Here is a 22,752-nt window from a genome sequence, read left to right as displayed (position 1 = left end):
AGCAGAGGGCCACAAGATAGTTGAGGAAATATGCTAACAAATAAAAATTCACTGCCATAGAGTGAATTCTGACTCATAATTATCCTATAAACAGAGTAGAACTATCCCATATGGGTTTCCATGGAGCAGCTGGTGGATTTGAGCTACCAAACTTTTGGTTAGCAGCCAAGCTCTTCTTAACCACTCCACCACCAGGGCATTAGGGTCCAAAACAAACAGAAAAAAAGAAAAGAAGGAAGCAGAAAAAGTAGGTAAGAACAAATTTTTAAACCATAATATCCTAAAAGAGGTAAGTAAAAATATTCCACTCATGAAACAAGAATAGGACACCATAAAAAAACATACTGATCAGAGATTAAGCTCTATAAATTAAAAATATGACAACACAAATTAAAAATTCAGCAAAGTAAAGAGTTTGGGACGTAAAAATAAGGCAATTTCCCAGAAAGTAACGCAAAATAAAGAGGAAAAAGGAGAAAACATTATATTTTATAAAAACATATATTAGATCAGAGCAAAAGGTCCTATACCTAGCTAATAGAAATTAGAAAAATAGGATAGAGAAAACACAGGGAAAAAAAATTATTACATAACTTTTTTTTTTAATTGCTCAAAAACTGAAGCACAAGAAATTCCAGATTGAAAGCGCCCAATGAACAGACAGGACAATAAATGAAAAAGTACCCATTCCAGCCACGGTGCTTCAAATTGTGATAATCAAAACATGGGCAATAAGAATTTTCTTCCAGGGACAACTCAGCCAACTGGCCGAACATAGTGCACAAAAATCATGATCTGCATCCTAGCAAAGAGCAGCATCTGCGATCTTAAAAACTTGCAAGCGGACACCTAAGACACAACTATGCATCTCTACCCATAAGAAAATATCCAAAAGTGCAGAACACAAACAAGTTAAGGAGGCAGAGCCAACATAGCTCTATAGACAAAAGCACCTCGCCACCCCTCCACAGCAAAAGACCCAAAAAACTAAGTAAAACAGAGAAAAACATCAATCCTGGAACCCTAAGCATCAAATGAAGAGATAAAGAACTCAACCAAGCACCAAATGGAATAAGAAACTGACAGAGAACAGAAAGTGAGGAGAGATATATGCGGAGGTCCCCTATCAGCGAATACAGCATGGATTCACCATCTCGGACTCCGGTCAGAGATCACCGGACAGGAGTACAGAAAAGCAGATTCACAGAGTTCCCAGCAGGAGACAGAGCACCCGGTAACCAGAGATACACGTTTTCCCACCACTTACCCTTCCCCCCGCCCCCACTCGGCCTCCTCTGCTTCCCGCTGGCTGTAGTCTCTTGGCTGGAAGGCACAGGCTTCGGCCCTATGCTACATGAATTCACCCTGCCCATCCTGGCCGGCTTCCTGAGCGCCATTTGTTTCTTGCTGATGTTGCTTTTCTCCACTTCTTTTGGTTTCTTCCATGCCTCTCACCACCTCGCCCTCCTTTCTATTGAACCAGAGGTGGCTCTGTGTGCCACCTTTACTTCTTCTTGAAAGGCTGTGAAGCCCTGCTCAACTGGGGAACTGCTTCCCTGGCCCACGCTGCCATGCTGGTGGGATCCAGAAAGCATTTTTTTATTTGGGCTGTTTTGTTTTGTCTGTTTTCTTTTTCTTTTCCAGGCTTTGGAGCCCCTTCTAGCTGGACTGTACCATGCGGTTTGGGAGCCACTGCCCTGGTCTGTACAGCTGTGCTGGTGAGATCCCTAGGGGCATTTCTTTTTCCCTTTTTTTTTCCTTTCTTTTTTTTCCTTTTTGTCTTTTTTCATTTCTCAGTTTCTTATCTCTCTCTACTTACATTCTTTTCCTGTCTGCTGAATACCTAGCTCTGGGTGACATCTTTAACCCTTCTAGCCAGGCTGTACACCACGGCCTGGGAGCCACTTCCCGGTCTTCGCAGCTGCACTGGCGGAATTCCTGGAGGGTTTTCTTTTCCTAATATTTATTTATTTATTTTTCCCCCTTTTTCCTTATTTTTTGTTTCCTTTTGTTATTCTCCATTTCTCAGTTTCTCGTCTCTCCATTCCAACAGCAAACTCTCTTGGCACTCTTTTTTTTTGTTTGTCTTTGGCTCCTGTTTCTCTCTACTCTCTCTCCTCTTTTCCATACCCACCATAGCGCCACACATCACAACCTCCTTCCTCCTTCCTGCCTACCTGCACCGTGCACTGAACACCACACCCCCGAGGAGCACAAGCATGGCATACTGGAATCTGCCCTGCAAAATGATTCCCAGCCCACCCTGTTGGCTCTAGTACGTGACAAAACCCATCCCAGCCTCTCCCCTTCGGTTGGTCTTGCCCTGCTGCACCATAGCTAAGCAACTGGCTCTGCCCACTGCACATGAGGTGAAAAGTATCGTGCCCACAGACAAGCAAACAATGAAGAACGCACAGCCCGCCTGCTCAGACATAAGCAAATAAGATAAAAAAGCAGTACAAAACAAACAAATCTACAATCAATAAATGAAGAAAATAACCACTGAACAGGACAGGATAGTTCCAGTTCGTGTCCCCCCAAAAAAGAAGACTTTCCAATAGAAAAAAGACACTAGAACCACCTGATAGGGAATTCAAATCTTTAATATTCAGAGCTGTCCAACAGTTGAAGCAAAAAGCAGGCAAAAATGAGGAAAGACTAAGACAAATTCACAGAAAAATACAAAAAGATGCAAGAATTAAGGAAAAAAATAATAGGAACAAAATGCCAAATAAATTCACAACTAGAAATCACACACACACACACACACACACAAAAACAACAATTAGAAATCCAAAAGATAAACAAGATTTCAGAAATGAACAGTGTCACAGAAGGGCTGAGGAGCAGGTTTGAAATGATAGAAGACAGGATCAGTGAAATTAAAGAAGAGCACCTGTATACAACTCTGAGGAAAAATCAGAAAAAAGAATGAAGAAAAATGAAGAAACCCTGAGAATTATGTGGGATAAAATCAAAAGCAAAAATTTGCAAGTGATTGAAATTCCAGAACAGGGGGAGAAAATGGAAAACACAGAGAGGATCACTAAAGAACTGCTGACAGGAAACTTCCCTAATATCATGAAAGATGAAAAGCCGACCATCCAAGAACCTCAACAAACCCCATATAGGACAGACCCCAAAAGAAAAACACCAAGGCATATCATAATCACACTCACTAAAACCAAAAACAAAGAAATTCTGAGAGCAACTCGAGAAAAATGAAAAGTCACATACAGAGGAGAAACAGTAAGATTAAGCTCTGATTATTCAGATTTGATGGTAAAATTAGGACATTTCCAGATAAAGAGAAATTAAGAGAATATGTAAAAACCAAACCAAACTTCAAGAATTATTAGTCTTTTGGTCTGAGAATAAACATCAGACCACAGCCTGAATCTAGGATGCAAGATTGTACCAGCCAGATACCAACCTAGGAAATGAACTTTCAAGGACTATCCAAAACCAAAATAATTATGAGAGGGAATAGAGAGGTTAATCTGTAAATGACAACAATACCAGAACAATAAAAGAGAGAATAAACGGTATAGGTATAGAACTTTCTAATGGAGAGGAAGGGCGATACCAAGTAATAACAGACTGGTTCAAACTCAGGAAGATAGGGTAAATTTCAAGGTAACTACAAAGAAAGTTAACAAACCTAGTCATCAAAATAAAGAAGAAAAACATAAAGCCTCAGTAAAAACAAAATCTACAAAAACAAAAGAAATGAAATGAAAAAAAATCCACAAACAAAAAGAATTCAGCACAGGAGAGTAAAAGGAACAAAAAAAAAATCAGCACCACAAGAAAAAAGCACTACAAATGACAGCAATAAACTCATACCTATCAATAATTACATTAAATGTACATGGCCTAAATGCACCCTTAAAGAGATAGAGACAGAATGGATAAAAAAAAAAAAAAAAAAAAAAACAGATCCATCAATATGCTGTCTACAACAGACACACCTTAGAAACAAAGATACAATTTTAGTAACAGTCAAAAGATGGAAAAAAATATATCAAGCAAACAGCTACCAAAAAAAAAAAAAAAAAAAACAGGCGAGGCAATAGCAAGATAAAACAGACTTTAAAACAGAATCCACCATAAAAGGCAGAGAAGGGCACTATATTATGATTAAAGGGACAATCCATCATGAAGACATAACCATGATAAACATCAATCCTCCCAATGACAGGGCTCTAAAATACATAAAAGAAACTCTTAACAGCACTGAAAAGAGAAATTAACAGTTCCATAATAATAGTAGGAGACTTCAACACAACACTCTCGATAAAGGACAGAACACCTAGAAAGAAACTCAACAAAGATGCAGAAGAGCTAAAGGGCACAATCAGCCAACCTCACCTCATAGACATATATAAAACACTCCACCTAACAGCTGCAAAGTACACATTCTTTTCCAGTGCACATGGAACTTTCTCCAAAATAGACCACATTTTAGGCGACAGAGCAACACTCAACAAAATCCAAAACACTGAGATGATACAAAGTATCTTCGCTGATCACAATGCCATCAAGGTAGAAACAAACAACAGGAAGAGCACAGAAAAAAATCAGTTACGTGGAAACTAAATAACACCCTCCTTAAAAACCACTGGGTTTTAGAAGAAATCAAACATGGAATCAAATAATTCCTAGAATCAAACAAGGATCAAAACACATCATGCCAAAACCTTTGGGACACAGCAAAGGCAGTCCTCAGAGGTCAATTTATAGCAGTTGATGCACACATCAAAAAAGAAGGGACAAGATCAAAACATTGGCTACATAATTCAAATAGAAAGAAAACAGCAATAAAAAAAAAAAAAAGCCCACAGCTGCCAGGAGGAAGGAAATAATAAAGATCAGACCAAAAGTAAATGAACTAGAGAACAGAAAAACAATAGAACAAATCAACAAACCAAACGTTGATTCTTTGAAAGGATCAACAAAATCGACAAACCACTGGCCAAACCGACAAAATAAAAACAGGAGAGAATGAAAATAACCCAAATAAGAAATGAAATGGGGGACACTACAACAGGCCCAACTGAAATAAAAAGGGTCATAACAGAGTATTATGAAAAACTATACTCCAATAAATTTGAAAACCTAGAAGAAATGGACAAATTTCTAGAAACACAGTACATCCCAAAACTAACACAAAATGCTGTTGAAAATCTCAACAGACCAGAAACAAGAGATTGAAAGGTAAAAAAAAAAAAAAAAAAAAAAAAAACTTCCAAAAACAACAACAAAAAAAGCCCTGGCCCAAATGCCTTCACTGGAGAATTCTACCAAACCTTCAGAGAAGAGATTACACCAGTACTACCCAAACTACTTCAGAACATAGAAAAGGAAGAAATACTTCCGAATTCATTCTATGAACCTAGCATAACCCTGATACCAAAACCTGTCAAAGACACCACAAAAAAAGAAAATTACAGACCAATATCCTTCTTGAACATAGATGCACAAATTCTCAACAAAATTCTAGCCAACAGAATTCAGCATCATATCAAAAAAATAATACACCACAACCAAGTAGGATTCATACCAGGTATGCAAAGATAAAAAAAAAAATTTTTTTTTATGCAAAGACGGTTCAACATCAGAAAGTCAATCAACGTAATGCACCACACAAATAAAAGGAAAGAGAAGAATGACATCTCAATCGACACAGAAAAGGCATTAGACAAAGTCCAACACCCGTTCCTGATAAAAACTTTCAAAATAGGTACAGAAGGGAAATTTCTCGTCATAATGAAGGGCATGTATGCAAAACCAATGGCCAACATCATTCTTAATGGAGAGAAGCTGAAAACATTCCCCTTGACAACAGGCACAAGACAAGGATGCCCTTTATCATTACTCCTACTTAACATCGTGCTAGAAGTCCTAGCTAGAGCAATAAGGCAAGAAAAAGAAATAAAGGGCATCCAAAAGGGAACAAACTGAACACACTTGAAGAGAATGTTGACACACTGAGATAAATGTAACTAATGCCACTGAACAATCTGTGTGGAAATTGTCAAATGGGAACCTAACTTGCTGTTTAAACTTTCACCAACAACTCAATAAAATACTATTTAAAAAAAAAAAAAAAATGTTCTTCCAGAGAAAAAAAATACACCACAAAGAACTGGGAAGCAAAATGAATTGCATAAAAGTTAAGACTGGTAACCAGAAGATAAGAGACCATTTTCTTCAAAAGCCTAAGAGTTTTTGATTTGTAGCTTCACGTGTACCATACAGCTAGAATGAAGAGCACATGAGGCTCCAAACACAGGAGAGAGGCAAAGGAAATTCCAAGATGATGGTGACGTAAAGTCCAGGGATGACAGCTATGCAGCAGGCCTAGTGAGTACTCACTCTAGGCTGGACGAGGACACAAGGTTCCAGGTGGCATGTCTCCAAGAAAAAAAAAAACTGGCAGAACTCTAAAATAAGGTTCACAAAGGCTGTAAGGCATAATTAGTGATGGGGACTTTGAAAACTTAGTACTGTCATACTCCATTCTTCCCTGCCACAAACAGATTTCTCTTCCCTCTAACCATCCTACAGTACAACTTTCAGTTACATTAGTATTCACTGTTTACATTATTTTGAATATATTATTATTATTAAGAGCTGTGCCATATTATACTTGTTATAAAATGTAATCATTTCTTTTCTCATACAACTTGATTTCCTGGAAATCAATGATTCTCCATTTTTTCATTTGACTATTTAAATTATATTCATAGACTACTTTGACAGCAATAAAATAAAAACTTAATTTAAAAACCATGTTTTTAATAAATACTTATCTTTTATGCATAAATATATAACTATATTTTTAAATATATATTTAATATACACACATGCTTTTTTTACTTTTTTCAAAATCATTATTAGATATAATCATTAACAGGCATTAGTCTTCATAAGAAGTTCTAGTCAACGTAAAAAGTTGCATTGAAAGAATATACAATAATTTATTCACCCACTTCTATGCTGGACATACTGGCTTTTTTTTTTTTTTCAAAACTGTTTATATTCTTAATAATGTTCACTGAGCACCCATCTACAAAAATTTTTGATGACTGTCAACTTACTTTTGTGCCTTCAATGTATTATGCCCTTTCACCATATACTTAACAGCAGTAGTATAATATTTTAGCTCTTTTACAAATTGAGAAAGCAAAAATTTAACATGTTCTCGTTTTAGCTTAAAATTCTCTATTAGTTATGTTATATGCTCCATTTATGATTTTATGATTTTTGCACATTTTTCTATTAAGGCATTACTTGTATCTTTTTTTTTTTTTTTTTAATTTGTTGAACCTCTTCACAGATTAAGGATAGATTTGCCTTGGTCATATTGTGACAGCTGTTTCTCAGTTTTAACTCTTTTGTAGTCATACCTTTGCTTTTTCTTCCTTTACACTTGGACTTTGAAAAGCCTTTCCTCACCGTGAGGAGTTAAATATTAACCTGTTTCCTCTCTCTCTTTGAGAAGTCGTGTTATGGTTCTACCAGGAATTATTTTAAATAACCTAAAAGGGAATTCTTTGTAATGCTTTTATAAAAACATGAGAAAGCAATGGAGGCAAGAAAGCAATAAAGGTAGCTAAAATCAAATAGCTTTTCATGTATCTTTTAACTGTACACATTTCAACATATATACTTTCTTCCTTAAACTTCTGTACAACTTAGATCGTAACAGAAGCAATGTAACACTTTCAGGTATATATACTCACACAGTTTAATTTTTTTTTGAAATTTTTACTCACTTGTAGTCATGATGTTAGGAGGGCAAGAGGGTATTCCATGATCTACAGCCCATCTGTAGGCTCCTTCTCCAACTAAAAAGCTAACAACAGAAAATATGTTCTTTTAAAAAGTCATACTGTCATCTTCTACATATATAAGTAATATGTTAAGACAACTGAAAAGTCTTGCACGTAAACATAAATCTAGATTTAGCTCAAGATAACAAAATGATTACATGCCCAAAAATTCTATTATTTTTTTTCCAAATTAGAAATATTACAATTGAAAATTTTACCAGTGGAAATGTTACAATATCATCTGCAATAACTAATAAATAAAAATTGACAAAACTCAAGAAGAAATAAAAACAGTTGGCTTACAAGTGAAAAATATTAAGATTTATCCTGGACCAACACAGTATTCAAGTCATGTCACAACAGGACCTACTTAATCGGGTTAAGAGTCTAAAGTTAAGCAAATATCTTCAGATCTGGTATCTTGCCTGGTATCACACCTGGATTCACCCAACATGAGCAGGGACATTGATAAAAAAATTAAACTAGTAGATGGCCTAATGTATTTGCCCAAACGCAATAAAAAATGCTTACAGTTCTAGGTTTTGATGCAACAAAAATATATACATAACCATCAGATTTATTTCTACTGTGTATATCTCCCAAGTAATTTTTTAAACTCTAAACTGCAAGTTTTCATATAACAAAGTGAATAAATGGGTACAGTTAGCTAATCGCAAAAGACTTATTTTCAAGGATTTCAAATAGCATGCAAGATAATTAACTACCCCACTCCCTATGTAATTTGACTAAGCAAGTAGTGATGGAACAAGCCGCGGCCGTAATAGTCAATCACTTCATCTACTTCCATAGTCAACGTCTTAAAGATTTTAGCCCACTAGTAATGACTTCCTTGAATTTGCACCTACTTGTTAGTTTCCCACTCTTAATTTCTATTTCTGTTCTTCTAGTCATTCCAATACGAAAAACTCAAAGTAACACATATTGAAGTCTTAAGAAAACCAAAACCAAACCCGGTGCTGTCGAGTCAATTCCGACCCACAGCGACGGTATAGGACAGACTAGAACTGCCTCATAGAGTTTTCAAGGAGCGCCCGGCGGATTCAAACTGCCGACCCTTTGGTTAGCAGCCGTAGCACCTAAGCACTACGCCACCAGGGTTTCCAAAGTCTTAAGATCTGACCATTATTAAAACAACCAGTGATAGAATGGCAAAATAAAATCTAAGTAGACACGTAGAAACATATACAAATGATTCCAAAGAGCAACTGAACGGTTACAACTAATATCTGTTTTCCAATATATACAAAGATGGAGGCAGGGACATATTCAAAGAAGGGCCAAGGAGAATGAACAACTTCAACTGTTCAAACCTCTATTTTTGAAAAATTCTACAGGGCTCTGAGAGTAGAAAACCGTTTCTCCTATTCTTGTGCCAGATGACGACCACTGCAAAGGAACTAAAGTGCAACATACAGTTCAAATGGAAGAGTAATTGAAGTAGAAACTTGGGTTTTGATTTTAGCACTTTCTCCTTCTAGAAAAAGAATTTGATATAATAACTTCTCTTCATGTGAAGATGTAAAAGAGATGACCTAAATTAAATGGTCAAGACAGAATTTGGAGCTGAATCTAGTATTTTCAGCACCCCCATTGGGCATTTTGGGTTCAATCCCCGTATCTGGAATCTGGTGTTTTAAAAATGTTCCTAGTTTTTTCATTTCTTAATATATAGACTTGATACTTAGTAAAATCAATTTGCTATTGTCACCTATGCATGTTTTCAAATAGTTCAGGCATTTTAAAATAGTCACAGGAAGGTGAATATTTGGATGCCATCTTATGGATAAGTCTATTGAAGATATGACCTTTCCTGACTATAAAAAATTAAGCTTACAGTAGTCCATCATCACACGAAATGTTATAACTGATTTTGAAATAATTTTAAATCTATGCAAGCTTTTGCCAAAACTATACTAACATGTCAAAAAAATTAAATGCAATACCAATTCAAAAGCTTTTAGAGTAGGTTCACCCCAATCCATTAGGAAATTCCACTGACTCTAACTTAAAAGTATATCATGAATCTGACCACTTCTCACCACTACTACCCCCTTGGTGTGAGCCACAATCATCTGTCACCAGGATTGTTCCAATGGCCTCTAACTGGTTTCATCACTTCTTTGCTTGCCTTGCCTTGCCCTCTCCCCCATCTAGCCTCTACACACCAGCCACTGAGATCCTTGTAAAACACAAGTCAGAAAATGATAATCCCTATCTCAAGCCCTGGGAAACTTCTTGTGCGGATGCTAGTGTAAAAACTAGTCTTCACGAAAATCTACACGCCTCCACATGACATGATCCTATCCGCCCCCTTCCCCATCATATCTCTTATTCCTCTGGCCCTTGCACATTCTACCCCAACCTCCTGTAACCCACCACTGCCGTCGAGTCGATTCCGACTCATAGCGACCCTATAGGACAGAGAAGAACTGCCCAGTAGAGTTTCCAAGGAGCGCCTGGAGGATTTGAACTGCCAGCCTCCTGCAGTACCACAAAAATGTCAAGCGGGCATCACAAACATGACTTCATCCTGACTGTTCCCTCTGCCTGGAAGCTCTGTTTCTCAAATGGCTAATTTCCTCATCTGTTCAAACATCCCTCCTTAATGTGGTCTATTTAACACAGCACCTAGACACACTGCACTTCTACTCCCAATATTCTCAATCCTTCTTATTCTGCTCTTTTTTCATTTTTTTACCATCGAATACACTATATAATTTACTGGTTATATCTGTTTACTTCTGCCTCCCTCAAATAAACTGAAAGCTTCATGAGGGCTGCAATCTTGGTTTTTTTATTGTTATATCACAAGCATTTAGAATAGTGCCTGAAGCATGTTGTTGTTGTTAGGTGCCCATGAGTCACCAACAGAACAAAACACTGCTTGGTCAGGCACCATTCTCATAATCATTGTTATGCCCATTGTTGTATCCATGTGTCAACCCATCTCATTGAGGATCTTCCTCTTTTCTGCTGACCCTCTACTTTACCAAGCATGATGTCCTTCTCCTCCAGGGACTGATCCCTCCTGATAACATGTCCAAAGGATGTGAGATAAAGTTTCGCTATCCTTGCGAGAGGAGTATTCTAGATGTACTTCTTTTGAGGCAGATTTGCTCATTCTTTTGGTAGTCCATGGTATATTCAATATTCTTCAACAACACCACAATTCATATGTATCAATTCTTCTTCAATCTTCCTTATGCACTGTCCAGCTTTCACGTATATATGAGGTGACTGAAAATGCCACGGTTTGGGTCAAACACACATTAGTCCTTAAAGTGACATCTTTGTTTTTAACACTTTAAAGAGGTCTTTGCAGCAGATTAACCCAATCCAATGCGTCCTTTGATTTCTTGACTGCCGCTTCCATGAGCATTGATTATGGACCCAAGTAAAATGAAATCCTTGACAACTTCAATCTTTTCTCTGTTTATCATGATGTTGCTCATTGATTCAGCTGTGAGGATTTTTGTGTTATGTTGAGGTTTAATCCATACTGAAGGCTGTATTTTTTTTTTTTTTGAAGGCTGTAGTCTTTGATCTTCATCAGTAAATGCTTCAAGTCCTCTTACTTTCAACAAGCAAGGTTGTGTCATCTGCAAAATGCAGGCTGTTAATGAATCTTCCTCCAATCCTAATGCCCTGTTCTTCTTCATATAGTTCAGTTTCTTGGATTATTTGCTCAGCATACAGACTTGAATAAGTATGGTAAAAGGATACAACCCTGACACACATCTTTTCTGACCTTAAATCACACCACGGTATACCCTTATTCTGTTCTAATGACTGCCTCTTGGTCTATGTACAGGTTCCTCACAAGCACAATTAAGTGCTCTGGAATTTCCATTCTTCACAGTGTTATCCACAATTTGTTATGATTTATACACTCGAATACATTTGCACAGTCAATACAACACAGGTACACATCTTTCTGGTGTTCTCTGTTTTCAGCCAGGATCCATCTGACAACAGCAATGATATCCCTCTTTCCATGTCCTCTTCTGAATCCAGCTTGTATTTCTGGCAGTTCCATGACGAGGTACTGCTGTAACCGCTTTTGAATGGTCTTCAGAAAAATTTTACTTGTGTTTGATATTAATGATATTGTTCGATTATTTCCACATTCCGATGGCTCACCTTTCTAGGGAATAGGCATAAGTATGGATCTCTTTCAGTTGGTTGGCCACGTGGCTGCCTTCTAAATTTCTTGGCATAGATGAGTGAGCGCTTCTAACAATGCATCCGTTTGTTGAAACATCTCAGTTGGTATTCAGTTAATTCCTGAAGCCCTGTTTTTCACCAATGTTTTCAGCGCAGCCTGGCCTTCTTCCTTCAATAGCATGGGTTCTTGATCATATGCTACTTCCTGAAATGACTGAATGTCAGCCAATTCTTTTTGTTACAGTGACTTTGTGTATTCCTTCCGTCTTCTTTTGATGTTTCCTGCGTCGTTCAGTATTTTGCCCATAGAATCTCTCACTATTGCAACTTGAGGCTTGAATTTTTTTCTTCAGTTCTTTCAGCTTGAGAAATGCCAAGCATGTTCTTCCCTTTTGGTTTTCTATCTCAAGGTCTTTGCACATGTCATTATAATCCTTCACTTTGTCTTCTCAAGCTGCCCTTTTAAGTCTTCTGTTCAGCTTTTCTGCTTCTTCATTTCTTCCTTTCACTTTAGCTGCTTGATGTCTGAGAGCAAGTTTCAGAGTCTCTCTGACATCCATCTTGGTCTTTTCTTTCTTTCCTGTCTTTTCAATGACCTCTTGCTTTCTTCATGTACGATGTTCTTGATGTTATTCCACAACTCCTCTGGTCTTCGGTCATTAGCATTCAATGCACTCAATCTATTCTTTAGATGGTCTCTAAACTCCGATGGGATATGTAAGTCCAAGTTAGTACTTTGGCTCCGGTGGACTTGTTCTGATTTTCTTCAACTTCAACTTGAACTTGCATAAGACCAATTGATGGTCTCTGTTCCACAGTTGGCCCCTGGCCTTGTTCTGACTAATGATATTGAGCTTTTCCATTGTCTCTTTCTATAGGTGTAGTCGATTTCATTTCTCTGTATTCCATATGGTGAGGCCCATGTATATAGTCACTGTTTATATTGTTGATAAAAAGGTATTTGCAATGAAGATGTCATTGGTCTTGCAAAATTCTATCATGTGATCTCCAGTGTCATTTCTATCACCAAGGCCGTATCTTCCAACTACAGATCCTTCTTCATTTTCAACTTTCTCATTCCAGTCATCAGTAATTATCGATGCATCCTTATTGCATGTTCAATCAATTTCAGACTGCAGAAACTGGTAAAAATCTTCAATTACTTCATCTGTGGCCTTAGTGGTTGGTGCATAAATTTGAATAATAGTTGTATTAACTGGTCTACCATGTAGGTGTATGGATATTGCCCTACCACTGGCAGCGCTGTACTTCAGGATAGATCTTTAAATGTCCTTTTTGACAACGCAATGCCATTCCTCTTCGTCATTCCAGGCATAGTAGATCATATGATTGTCCAATTCAAAAAGGCCAATACCATTCCATTTCAGCTCACTAATGCCTAGGATATAGATCTTTATAACTTCCATTTCATTTTTGACAATTTCCAATTTTCCCTGGAAACCCCATGGGGCAGTTCTACTCTGTCCTGTAGGATCATTATGAGTCAGGATCAACTCAATGGCAACAGGTTTCTCCAATTTTCCTAAATTCATACTTCATACATTCCATGTTCTGATTATTAATGGATGTTTGCAGCTGTTTCTTCTCATTTTGAGTCATGCAAATGAAAGTTTTGAAAGCTTGATTCCGCCCACGTCATTAAGGTCGACTCTACTTTGAGAAGGCAGTTCTTCCCCAGTCATATTTTGAATGCCTTCCAACCTGAGGGGCTCACCTTCTGGAGCTATATCAAACACCATCCCCGTGCTATTCATAAGGTTTTCACTCACTAATTTTTTTTTTTTTTTTCAGAAGTAGAGCACCAGATCCTTCTTCCTAATCTGTCTTAGCATGGAAGGTCAGCTGAAACCTGTCTATCAAGGATGACTCCCTTGGTATTTAAATACCAGTGGCATAGCTTTCAGCATCACAAAAACACGTAAGTTACCACAGTATGACAAACTGACAGATGCTTGTGGGCCTGAACCATAACAAACATTAAATAAATATTGGCAAGATATTAAACAAAGTGAACTGGGGATTAAACTTCCCTAGATTAAAAAAACAGTATTTTCCATAAAAAAAAAAAAAGTTATACCTACCCTTAATTTACATTAAAGTAGATCTACAGTGTTATAAAACAAACAGCAACAACACTTTAGGAAGATCAGCACTGAGGTAGGGTGATTAAAACCTTCAATAAGGTGAGCTGCAAATGTTGTAAGGAATACTAGCAGAGCACAGAGGCCCAAAATGGGCTACCCAGGAAAATAGTGATGTGAATAACAATCTTATGAATGGAAGCCACTCCTTTTTCAGAGAATTATGACTCTAAAATCAGTCTAAAAATGGTGTAATTCAGTGATTCAGAAAGCTCTCAAAGATTCTCAGGGACCCCAGTAATCAAAATACATTATTGAGGATGAGAAACATACAGGAGGATATAATTTTACGACCATCCTGACAGCTGCTTCATTGGACTTAAAAACTGATTTCTACATATTTCATCTATCACTTCTTTGTTCATCATAAAATATACAAAACTGGGTAGATACGAATTAGTAGCTGCTGATTATGTAAAGCTTACAGACACATAAAGTGCAAATAAAGGAGAACTTGCTGTATTTGGAATTAACAAATAACAACTAAATATAAATAGTAAGAACTTGATTCTTTTTTAAAATTTAGATTAAAAAATTTTTTCAAGCATATACAACAGTATCATCATGTATAAAATGTATCAATGCCCTGCTTCAACAATTACTAGCACATTGCCAGCCTCACTCATTTATGCCCCTAACCCAGATTAGTTGGAAACAAATCTCAGGCACCACATAAGTTCAAATACATTTTAGTGTGCATCTCAAAAAATGAATCTTTGAAAAACATAACCACAATTGATATCTAAAGAAAATTAACATAAATCCTTGAACCAAAAACTACCCAATATTCACACTTTCCTGCTTGTCTCCTAAATTTTTTTCCTATTATTTTGGTTTTTTAATTGTTTGGTTGAATCTGAATACAACTGAGGTCTATACATTCTGATTAACTAATAGGTCTCTTAAGTTTCTTTTAATCTTTAGGTTTTTAATTTTTCTTTTCATATACATACAACAAAAGCACTATAAATTTTAGTAAATTTATGAAACATAATAGATCAAATAGGATTTTAAAATAAACACTGTAAAAAAATTAATTTGCCTCTCAAAAAATCCTAGCGTCTAGGGAGCACCTTAACTTTCATTCATGTGAAACATAAAACAGCAATGCTTATCTAGTTTTCCCTTTTTCATCAAAGGAAACAAAATTTCTAAGAATTATAACTTTTAGATTTTGGGTCAGAAAATTATTTCTGTAAAGATCCACACAGTAAATATTTTAGACTCTGCAAGTCAGACTTTCCTCTGTTCCAACAACTCAATTTGGCTTTTGCAGTGCACAAGCAGCCATAGAATATATGTAAACAAATGGGCATCTGTATGTTCCAATAAAGCTTTACTTACGAAATCATACAGCAGGCTAGATTTGGCTGACAGGTTGTAGTTTGCCAACCCCTGTTCTAGATGCTAGTGGTTATCAAAGTTGCCCCCTATCATAATGAAGGAAAAAAGAGAAGATGGAGTGGTACTTTTATAGTAAAAATAAAGAAACTTCTGGAATATGAAACAATTGACAATAATAGTTGCACCAAGTTTATGAAATTATCAAATATTTTATGCAAATAACGTGCACCTTCTATGTTTGTTTGCCAACAGCTCCCTCCCACCCCTACGAGGTATTTTCATAAGCACTGCTACGCCAAATTTTTTCATGTTGCAGTAAAAAAAAATTAGCATAGTGTACTTATAAAAATACCTTGCAGGGGGAGGGTGTGGTTGGCAAGCAAAGGTAGAAGGTGCGCATTATTTGCGTAAAAACAGGGTAGTCTAACTAAATACAATATTTAAACAGTGCAATATCATGGTGGCTATAACCAGAAAGTTAAAATATTGAAAATTTTTGGCTAATACAAGCACCAAGGGAATGAACCACTCTACCTAGATGACACAGTTCAGGGGAGCTGAGGCTCTTCTCAGCAAAACAACAAAAGTTTATAAATTCTAACCATTTTAGATAGAGCTCAAACAGATATACCCCTTGCCTTTCACCTACAGATAAATGAATCTTCTGTTTAAAGGCTTCTCAGAAAACACCCATTATATGTAATGCCTTATTAACCCCATAGATCTGCCTACCTCTTCAACAGATGACACCAGAGAGCCATGGTTTTTAAATTCTTCCATCTGCCTTTGATACTCTATCTGCCTCAATGCATTGCACACAAGAAATAAGCCATAAATAGTTGCTGAATGAATCAATGAATGGATAAGTAAGTGAATAACTGAATGGGTATAAACAGTTACTTATCACTATTTTAAAAGAATCTTTCCCTCCACCACCTGTCTGGCAGTTTGTCATACTGTGGTAGCTCATATGCTGCTACAATCCTGGAAGCTATGCTACCAGTATTTCAAAATACCAGCATGATCGCCAGTGGTGGACAGGTTTCAGGGGACCTTCCAAACTAAGACAGACTAGGAAGAAAGGCCTAGCAATCTACTTCTGGAAAGTCAGTCACTGAAAACCTTATGGATCACAAGAGCATATTGCCCAATATGGTGCTGGAAGATGAAACCCCTACGTTAGAAGACGCTACACAATAGTCGCAATATGGACTCAAACATGCCAACGATCATGAAGATGGCACAGGACAAAGCAACATTTTGTTCTGTTGTACACAGGGCTGCCATGAGTTACAGCTGACTCAATGGCAACTAACAACAACCACCCTCCTCTTACTTCTAATCTGCTAATTCTAGTGTGTTATGCAAGGCTCCCTACATTTCTAACAGCATGACCTTGGGCAAGTCCAGTACTCAGTTTATTTATCTTCAAAATGCATGCCATCATCCTAAGACACTGCATAATTTTTATAAGAAAATGCACACAAACCGTTTTAAAGCAGTGCCTATCATAGTATACAGCCACAATAAATGTTAGTTATTATCATTATCGGAGCCCTGGTGGCACAGTGGTTAAAAGTTCAGCTGCTAACCAAAAGGTTTTAAGTCTGAATCCACCAACCGCTCCTTGCAAACCCTTTGTCCTGTAGGGTCACTATGAGTCAGAACTGACTCAATGGCAACAAAGTTTTGTTATTATCATTATTAGAAATTAGTTAACTGGACATATTAAGAACATGTGTACCTAAAGCGACACAACGGCAGTGGGTTTTTGTACCTAAGTTCTAAGTAAAAACACAATAAATTCAGTTATGTTGATTTAGAGTAATCAGGAATTTTTTCTTAATTACTTCAGATATATGATGAATTTCTAGGCATATGAAAGATTTCCATATCCAGACAAGATGGGGTAACAGGGTACAAATTTACCCTCTCACCTGAACCAAAGAAAATAAGGAAGCAAAATATAAAAAACAAGAGTTTCAGACATTAGACATCAGGCAGCATGAAACAGGAATCCTTGTGAAAAAGGAAACAAAGTAAATTTTTACTGTCCCAGCTTACTGCCTAGAGAGTTTCCAGGCCACAACACTGAAAAGCGGTATACAGGCAGAGCAGAGCAGTCTCTCTGAGTTAAAAAAGACAGATCTGGGCATCAGGAGAGGCCAAAATAGCCACAGTTCACAGGGCAGAGTGCCACAGAGCCTCAGAGAGGACTCCTAGATCTGCACGGGAGTCCCCTGCAGTCTTCAGCAGAGTAGTAATTAGGCTCACAGGAGAGAGGAAATTACCCAAAGCCTGGGAAAGAAAACGCAAAAGTTTTAGAAGGAACAATCCCCGAACTGACAAATGGCCAGGAACAATTCCTACTGCCACCAATCAAAGTGAAAAACCTCATTCTAAGTGCATATGTTACTGTACTCAGGAGGGGTTTGCTTCAACAGTAAGGCAAAATAAGGCCAAGGCTAAATGCCTCTCAAGTGCAATGTAACAAAGTTTAAAGCAAGGCCTGAAAGGATAAAACTGTTTCTTTAACTTAACCACATCCTGGAAGAAAGCTCACGAATGTTTATAAAAACATAAAAAGATGCAGCATCCACTATGGTAAAATTTACAATGTCTGCAATCTAACAGAAAGTTATCGGGCATGCAAAGAAGAAGAAAAATATAACCTATAACCTATAGTAAAGAGAAAATCATTCAATCAAAAAATAACTCACTGATCATAACAGAGTTAAGCTAGAAATGAATAGAAAAAAAAAATTGGAAACACCTGAACATATGGAAATTAAACAACACACTATTAAACCACCACCGGGCCAAGGAAGAAATCAAAAGAGAAATCACAAATTTCCTAGTGTTAAATGAAAATAAAAGCACAACATAGCAAAACTTACGGGATGAACTGAAGGCAGTACTCAGAGGGAAACTCGTAACAATAAATGCTTACATGAAGAAAGAAGAAAGACCTCAAATCAACAGCCTAACTCAACAACTTCAGAAACTAGAATGAGAATAGCAAACTAAGACTAAAACGACCAGAAAAAAGAAATAACGAAGATCACAGCAGAAATAAATAAAATTGAAAATAGAATCGATAAAATAAGAACTTGGTTTTATGAAAAGATCAATAAAAGTAGAAAAACTTTTAGCTAGACTGACAAAAGAAGAGATGCATATAACCAAAATAAAAAATGAAAGAGGGGACGTTACAACTGGCCCAACAGAAATAAGAGAATTAAGACGGAATATTATGAAAAACTGTCCAGCAACCAACTGGATAACCTAGATGAAATGGACAAATTTTTAGAAGCACACAACCTATAAAACTAACTCAAGTAGAAATAGGGAGTCTCAAAAGATGAATAAAAAGTGAAGAGATCGAATCAGTGATCAAAAACCTCCCAAAAATAACAACAAAAAAAGTCCTGAACCAGATGGCTTCATTGGGGAATTCTACCAAACATTTAGAGAAGAACTGACAACGATATCGTTTAAACTCTTCCAAAAGATAGAGGAGGAAGAAATATACACTAATTCATTCGATGAAGCAAACATAACCCTGACACCCAAACCAAAGACACCACGAGAAGAGAAAACTACAGACCAATATCTCTTAAGAATATAGATGTAAAAATCCTCAATAAAATACTAAAGAACAGAATCCAGCAGCATATCAAAAGAGTCATACACCATGACCAAGTGGAATTTACTCCAGGAATGTAAGGATAGTTCAACATTAGAAAATCAATCAACACAATACACCACATATATAGAACAACAACAACAAAAAGAACCACATGATCATCTCTATGGATGCAGAAAAAGTATTTGATAAAATCCAACAGCCTTTCTTGATGAAAACCCTAAAGAAGACTGAAATAGAAAAGAAATTCCCCAATATGATTCAGAGCATATATGAAAAGCCAACAACCAATATTATACTTAATGGAGAAAGACTGACAGCTTTTGCCTTGAAATAAAGAACAAGACAAGTGTGCCCACTCTCACCACTTCTATTCAATATTGTGTTCAATATATCTAGAGCAATACGACAAGAAAAAGAAAAGGTACCCATATTGGAAAAGAAGATGGAAAATTATTATTAAGATGTCAGTACTACCCAAAGCAATCTATAGATTCAACACAATCCTTATCAAAATTCCAATAGCCGTCTTTACAGATATAGAAAAACCAATTCTCAACTTCTACATGGAATGGCGAGAGGCCCTGAATAGCCAGAGCATTGTTCAAAGAGAATAACAAAGTAGGAGAACTCACATTTCCTGATTTTAAAACATACTCTACAGATACAGTAATCAAAACAGCCTGGTACTGGTCTAACAATAGATATGTAGATCAATGAAAAAGACTTGAGAATCCAGAACTTAACGCATGCATCTATGGTCAACTGATTTTTGACAAGGGTGCTAAGCCCACTCAATGGGGAAAGAAGAGCCTCTTCAATTACATAGTGCTGAGAAAACTGGATTTCAACATGCAGAAAAATGAAGCAGGATCCATGCCTCACACCATACACAAAACAAATTCAAAATGGGTTAAGGACCTAAATGTACAAATTAAAACCATAAAATTCTTAGAAAAAAAGACAGGGACAATGCTGTCAGGCATAGCTTTCAACAGTGGATTATCTAAATAATAACAAAAGCACAAACAGTAAAAGACAAAATAAATAAATAGAACCTCATAAAAATTAAAATGTTTTGTTCATCAAAAAAAAAAAAGGCTTTATCAAAAAAGTTAAAAGACATCTTCAGAAACCATGTATACGACAAAAATCTAATAACCAAAATACATTTAAAAAAAAAACTTCTATAACAAAAAGACAAATACAGGCAGTCCCCAGGTTACAAACATCTGCCCTACAGAAAACCTATACTTAAGAACAGACTGCCATAAAGTCTATCATATTAAAAATTTGAGTTAAATTAATGGTTCATATAACAAATGTACACACTACGTTGTGACACGCATGAAAACACTGCGTGGTTTCAAAGTGTTTAAGAGTTTTATATTCATAGCCCCAAAACCCAGTGCTGTCGAGTCAATTCTGACTCATAGAGACCCTAAAGGACAGAGTAGAACTGCCCCATATAGTTTCCAAGGAGCACCTGGCAGATTCAAACTGACAACCTTTTGGTTAGCAGCTGTAGCACTTAACCACTATGCCACCAGGGTTTCCACTTTATATTCATAAAATAATAGAGAGGTAAAATAAACGCTATACACTAAGACAAATATTTGACTGACTGACACTAAATGAGAATCGTATGTACCTGTTCCAATTTATCTACAAATTCAACTTAAAGATAAACTTAGGAATGCATCTCGTTTGTAACCCAGGGATTGCCTGCAACCCAATTATAAATTAAGCGAATGACTTGAATAGACATCTCACCAAAGGGGACATTCAAATGGCCACCACACACATGAAAGATGCTCACCATCATTAGCCATCAAAGAGATGCAAATCAAGATTCCATTTCACTTCTACTAGAATGGTTAAGATTTAAAAAAATAATAATAATAACAAATGTTGGTAATGAGGTGAGGAAATTGGAACACTGGAACCCTTATCTATTGCTGGAAGGAGCCCTGATGGTGCAGTGGTTAGAGCACTAGGCTGCTAATGGAAAGGTCAGCAGTTCAAACGCACCAGCTGCTCCGTGGGTGAAAGATGTGACAGTCTGCGTCTATAAATATTTACAACCTTGGAAATCCTATGGGGCAGCTCTACTCTGTCCTATAGGGTCGCTATGAGTCAGAATCAACTCAGTGGCAGTGGGTTTGGTTTTGGTTACCCACTGCTGGTAGGAATGCAAAATGATACAGCCATTGTGGAAAACAGTGTGGCGGTTCCTCGAAAAACTAAGAAGAGAACTACCATATGATTCAGCAATTCTACTCCGAGGTATATTACCCAAAAAATTTGAAAAGAGAGACTTGAACGCCAGTGTTCACTGCAGCATTATTCACAGCAGCCAAAAGGTTGAAAACAGCCTAAATGCCTATCAACAAATGAATGAATAAAAAATATGCAGTACATACATACAATAGACCACCACCACTCAGCTGGTAAGAACTATCAAGTCTTGAAACATGATATAATATTAATGGAGCTTGAAGACATTACGCTGAGTGAAATATACCAACCATGAAAGGACAAATATTATATGAAAAGGCACTTACATAAAAAGACAAGAAAAGGTAAATGTATAGAAATTAAAGTTTATTAGTGGTTATCAGAGGTGGAGTGGGGAGGGGAGGGCTAATGGTAGTAAAAATTTCCCACTGATTAAGGGTAGGGTTGAATAGCCGATTACTGTAATTGCCGTCAAAAAGTTATACACCTGTAAAAAGCTGAATTGGCAAAAGTCGTGTGATGGGCATATATACAGTAAAAAAAAAAAAGGTAACCACCAAGGCTGCTTGTGTACAACCAAAAATCTCGTGGGATTTGGTTTCTTGGTTTAGATGTTTAGGGTCATGGTTTCATGGGACGTTGCAGTTAATTGGCTGAATAACATGCTATTTGCTTCTGTTCTACCTCCTAGTTCATTGTGTAGTGCCTGGAGTCTCAAAAGGTTGCAACTGGCCATCCAAGGCACAACAATTGGTCTCTATTCACCTGGAGTAACAGAAAACAAGGAAAGTCAGGAACAGGAGGAGGATGCAGAATGCTTGGCTAATTGCCTCCATGAAGAACTGCTCCTTTTGACATAAGACCAGGAGAACTAGATGATGCCAGGCTACTACTACGGAACAATCTGATCACAGATTCTAAAGATGAATCCTGATTAAAGGTGGGAAAATGTAGAACAGAATTCCAAATTCTAATGGAATACAGATTTCCTGGAGCCATGCGGGTGGATAAACCCCTGGAACTATTGCCCTGTTATAATCGTTAAACCTTAAACCAAAAATAAACCCTGAAGCCTTTTCAAAACCAAACAACAGTTTAGCTTAACTAATAATGTCTGTTTGCTGGGCCTTGAGCATTGTGCTCTTAAAATCTATCTATGTGGGATCAAACTGACAACAGCAACTGGAAAGCTTAGAAAGGAAACTCAGGCAGCAGTGAGTTTATGTTAATGAGGGAGGAATAACTTAGAAAAGGGGAAAAGAATGGTTGCACAACTCAAAGAATGTAATCAATGTCACTGAATTGTACATGTAGAAATTGTTGAATTGGTTTATGTTCT

General features: G+C 36.9%; 1 protein-coding gene across 5 annotated transcripts in view; it reads right to left on the bottom strand.

Moving 5' to 3' along the window:
- TASP1 (taspase 1) overlaps positions 1-22,752 on the bottom strand; it is a 351,413-nt gene that overhangs the window by 238,334 nt on the left and 90,327 nt on the right. For all 5 annotated transcript variants that reach the window (XR_002786162.2, XM_003411457.4, XM_064275770.1 and 2 more), the window contains one exon: positions 7,782-7,861. Coding sequence is in view for 4 of the 5 variants with exons in the window: in XM_003411457.4 (XP_003411505.1) it covers positions 7,782-7,861 (80 nt within the window). In the remaining variant the exon portion in view is untranslated. The remainder of the gene's footprint in view (positions 1-7,781; positions 7,862-22,752) is intronic.

Source organism: Loxodonta africana, chromosome 24 (genome assembly GCF_030014295.1).
Source record: "Loxodonta africana isolate mLoxAfr1 chromosome 24, mLoxAfr1.hap2, whole genome shotgun sequence".
In the NCBI taxonomy this organism is placed as follows: domain Eukaryota; kingdom Metazoa; phylum Chordata; class Mammalia; order Proboscidea; family Elephantidae; genus Loxodonta; species Loxodonta africana.
This window is presented reverse-complemented; position numbering and strand designations above follow the sequence as displayed.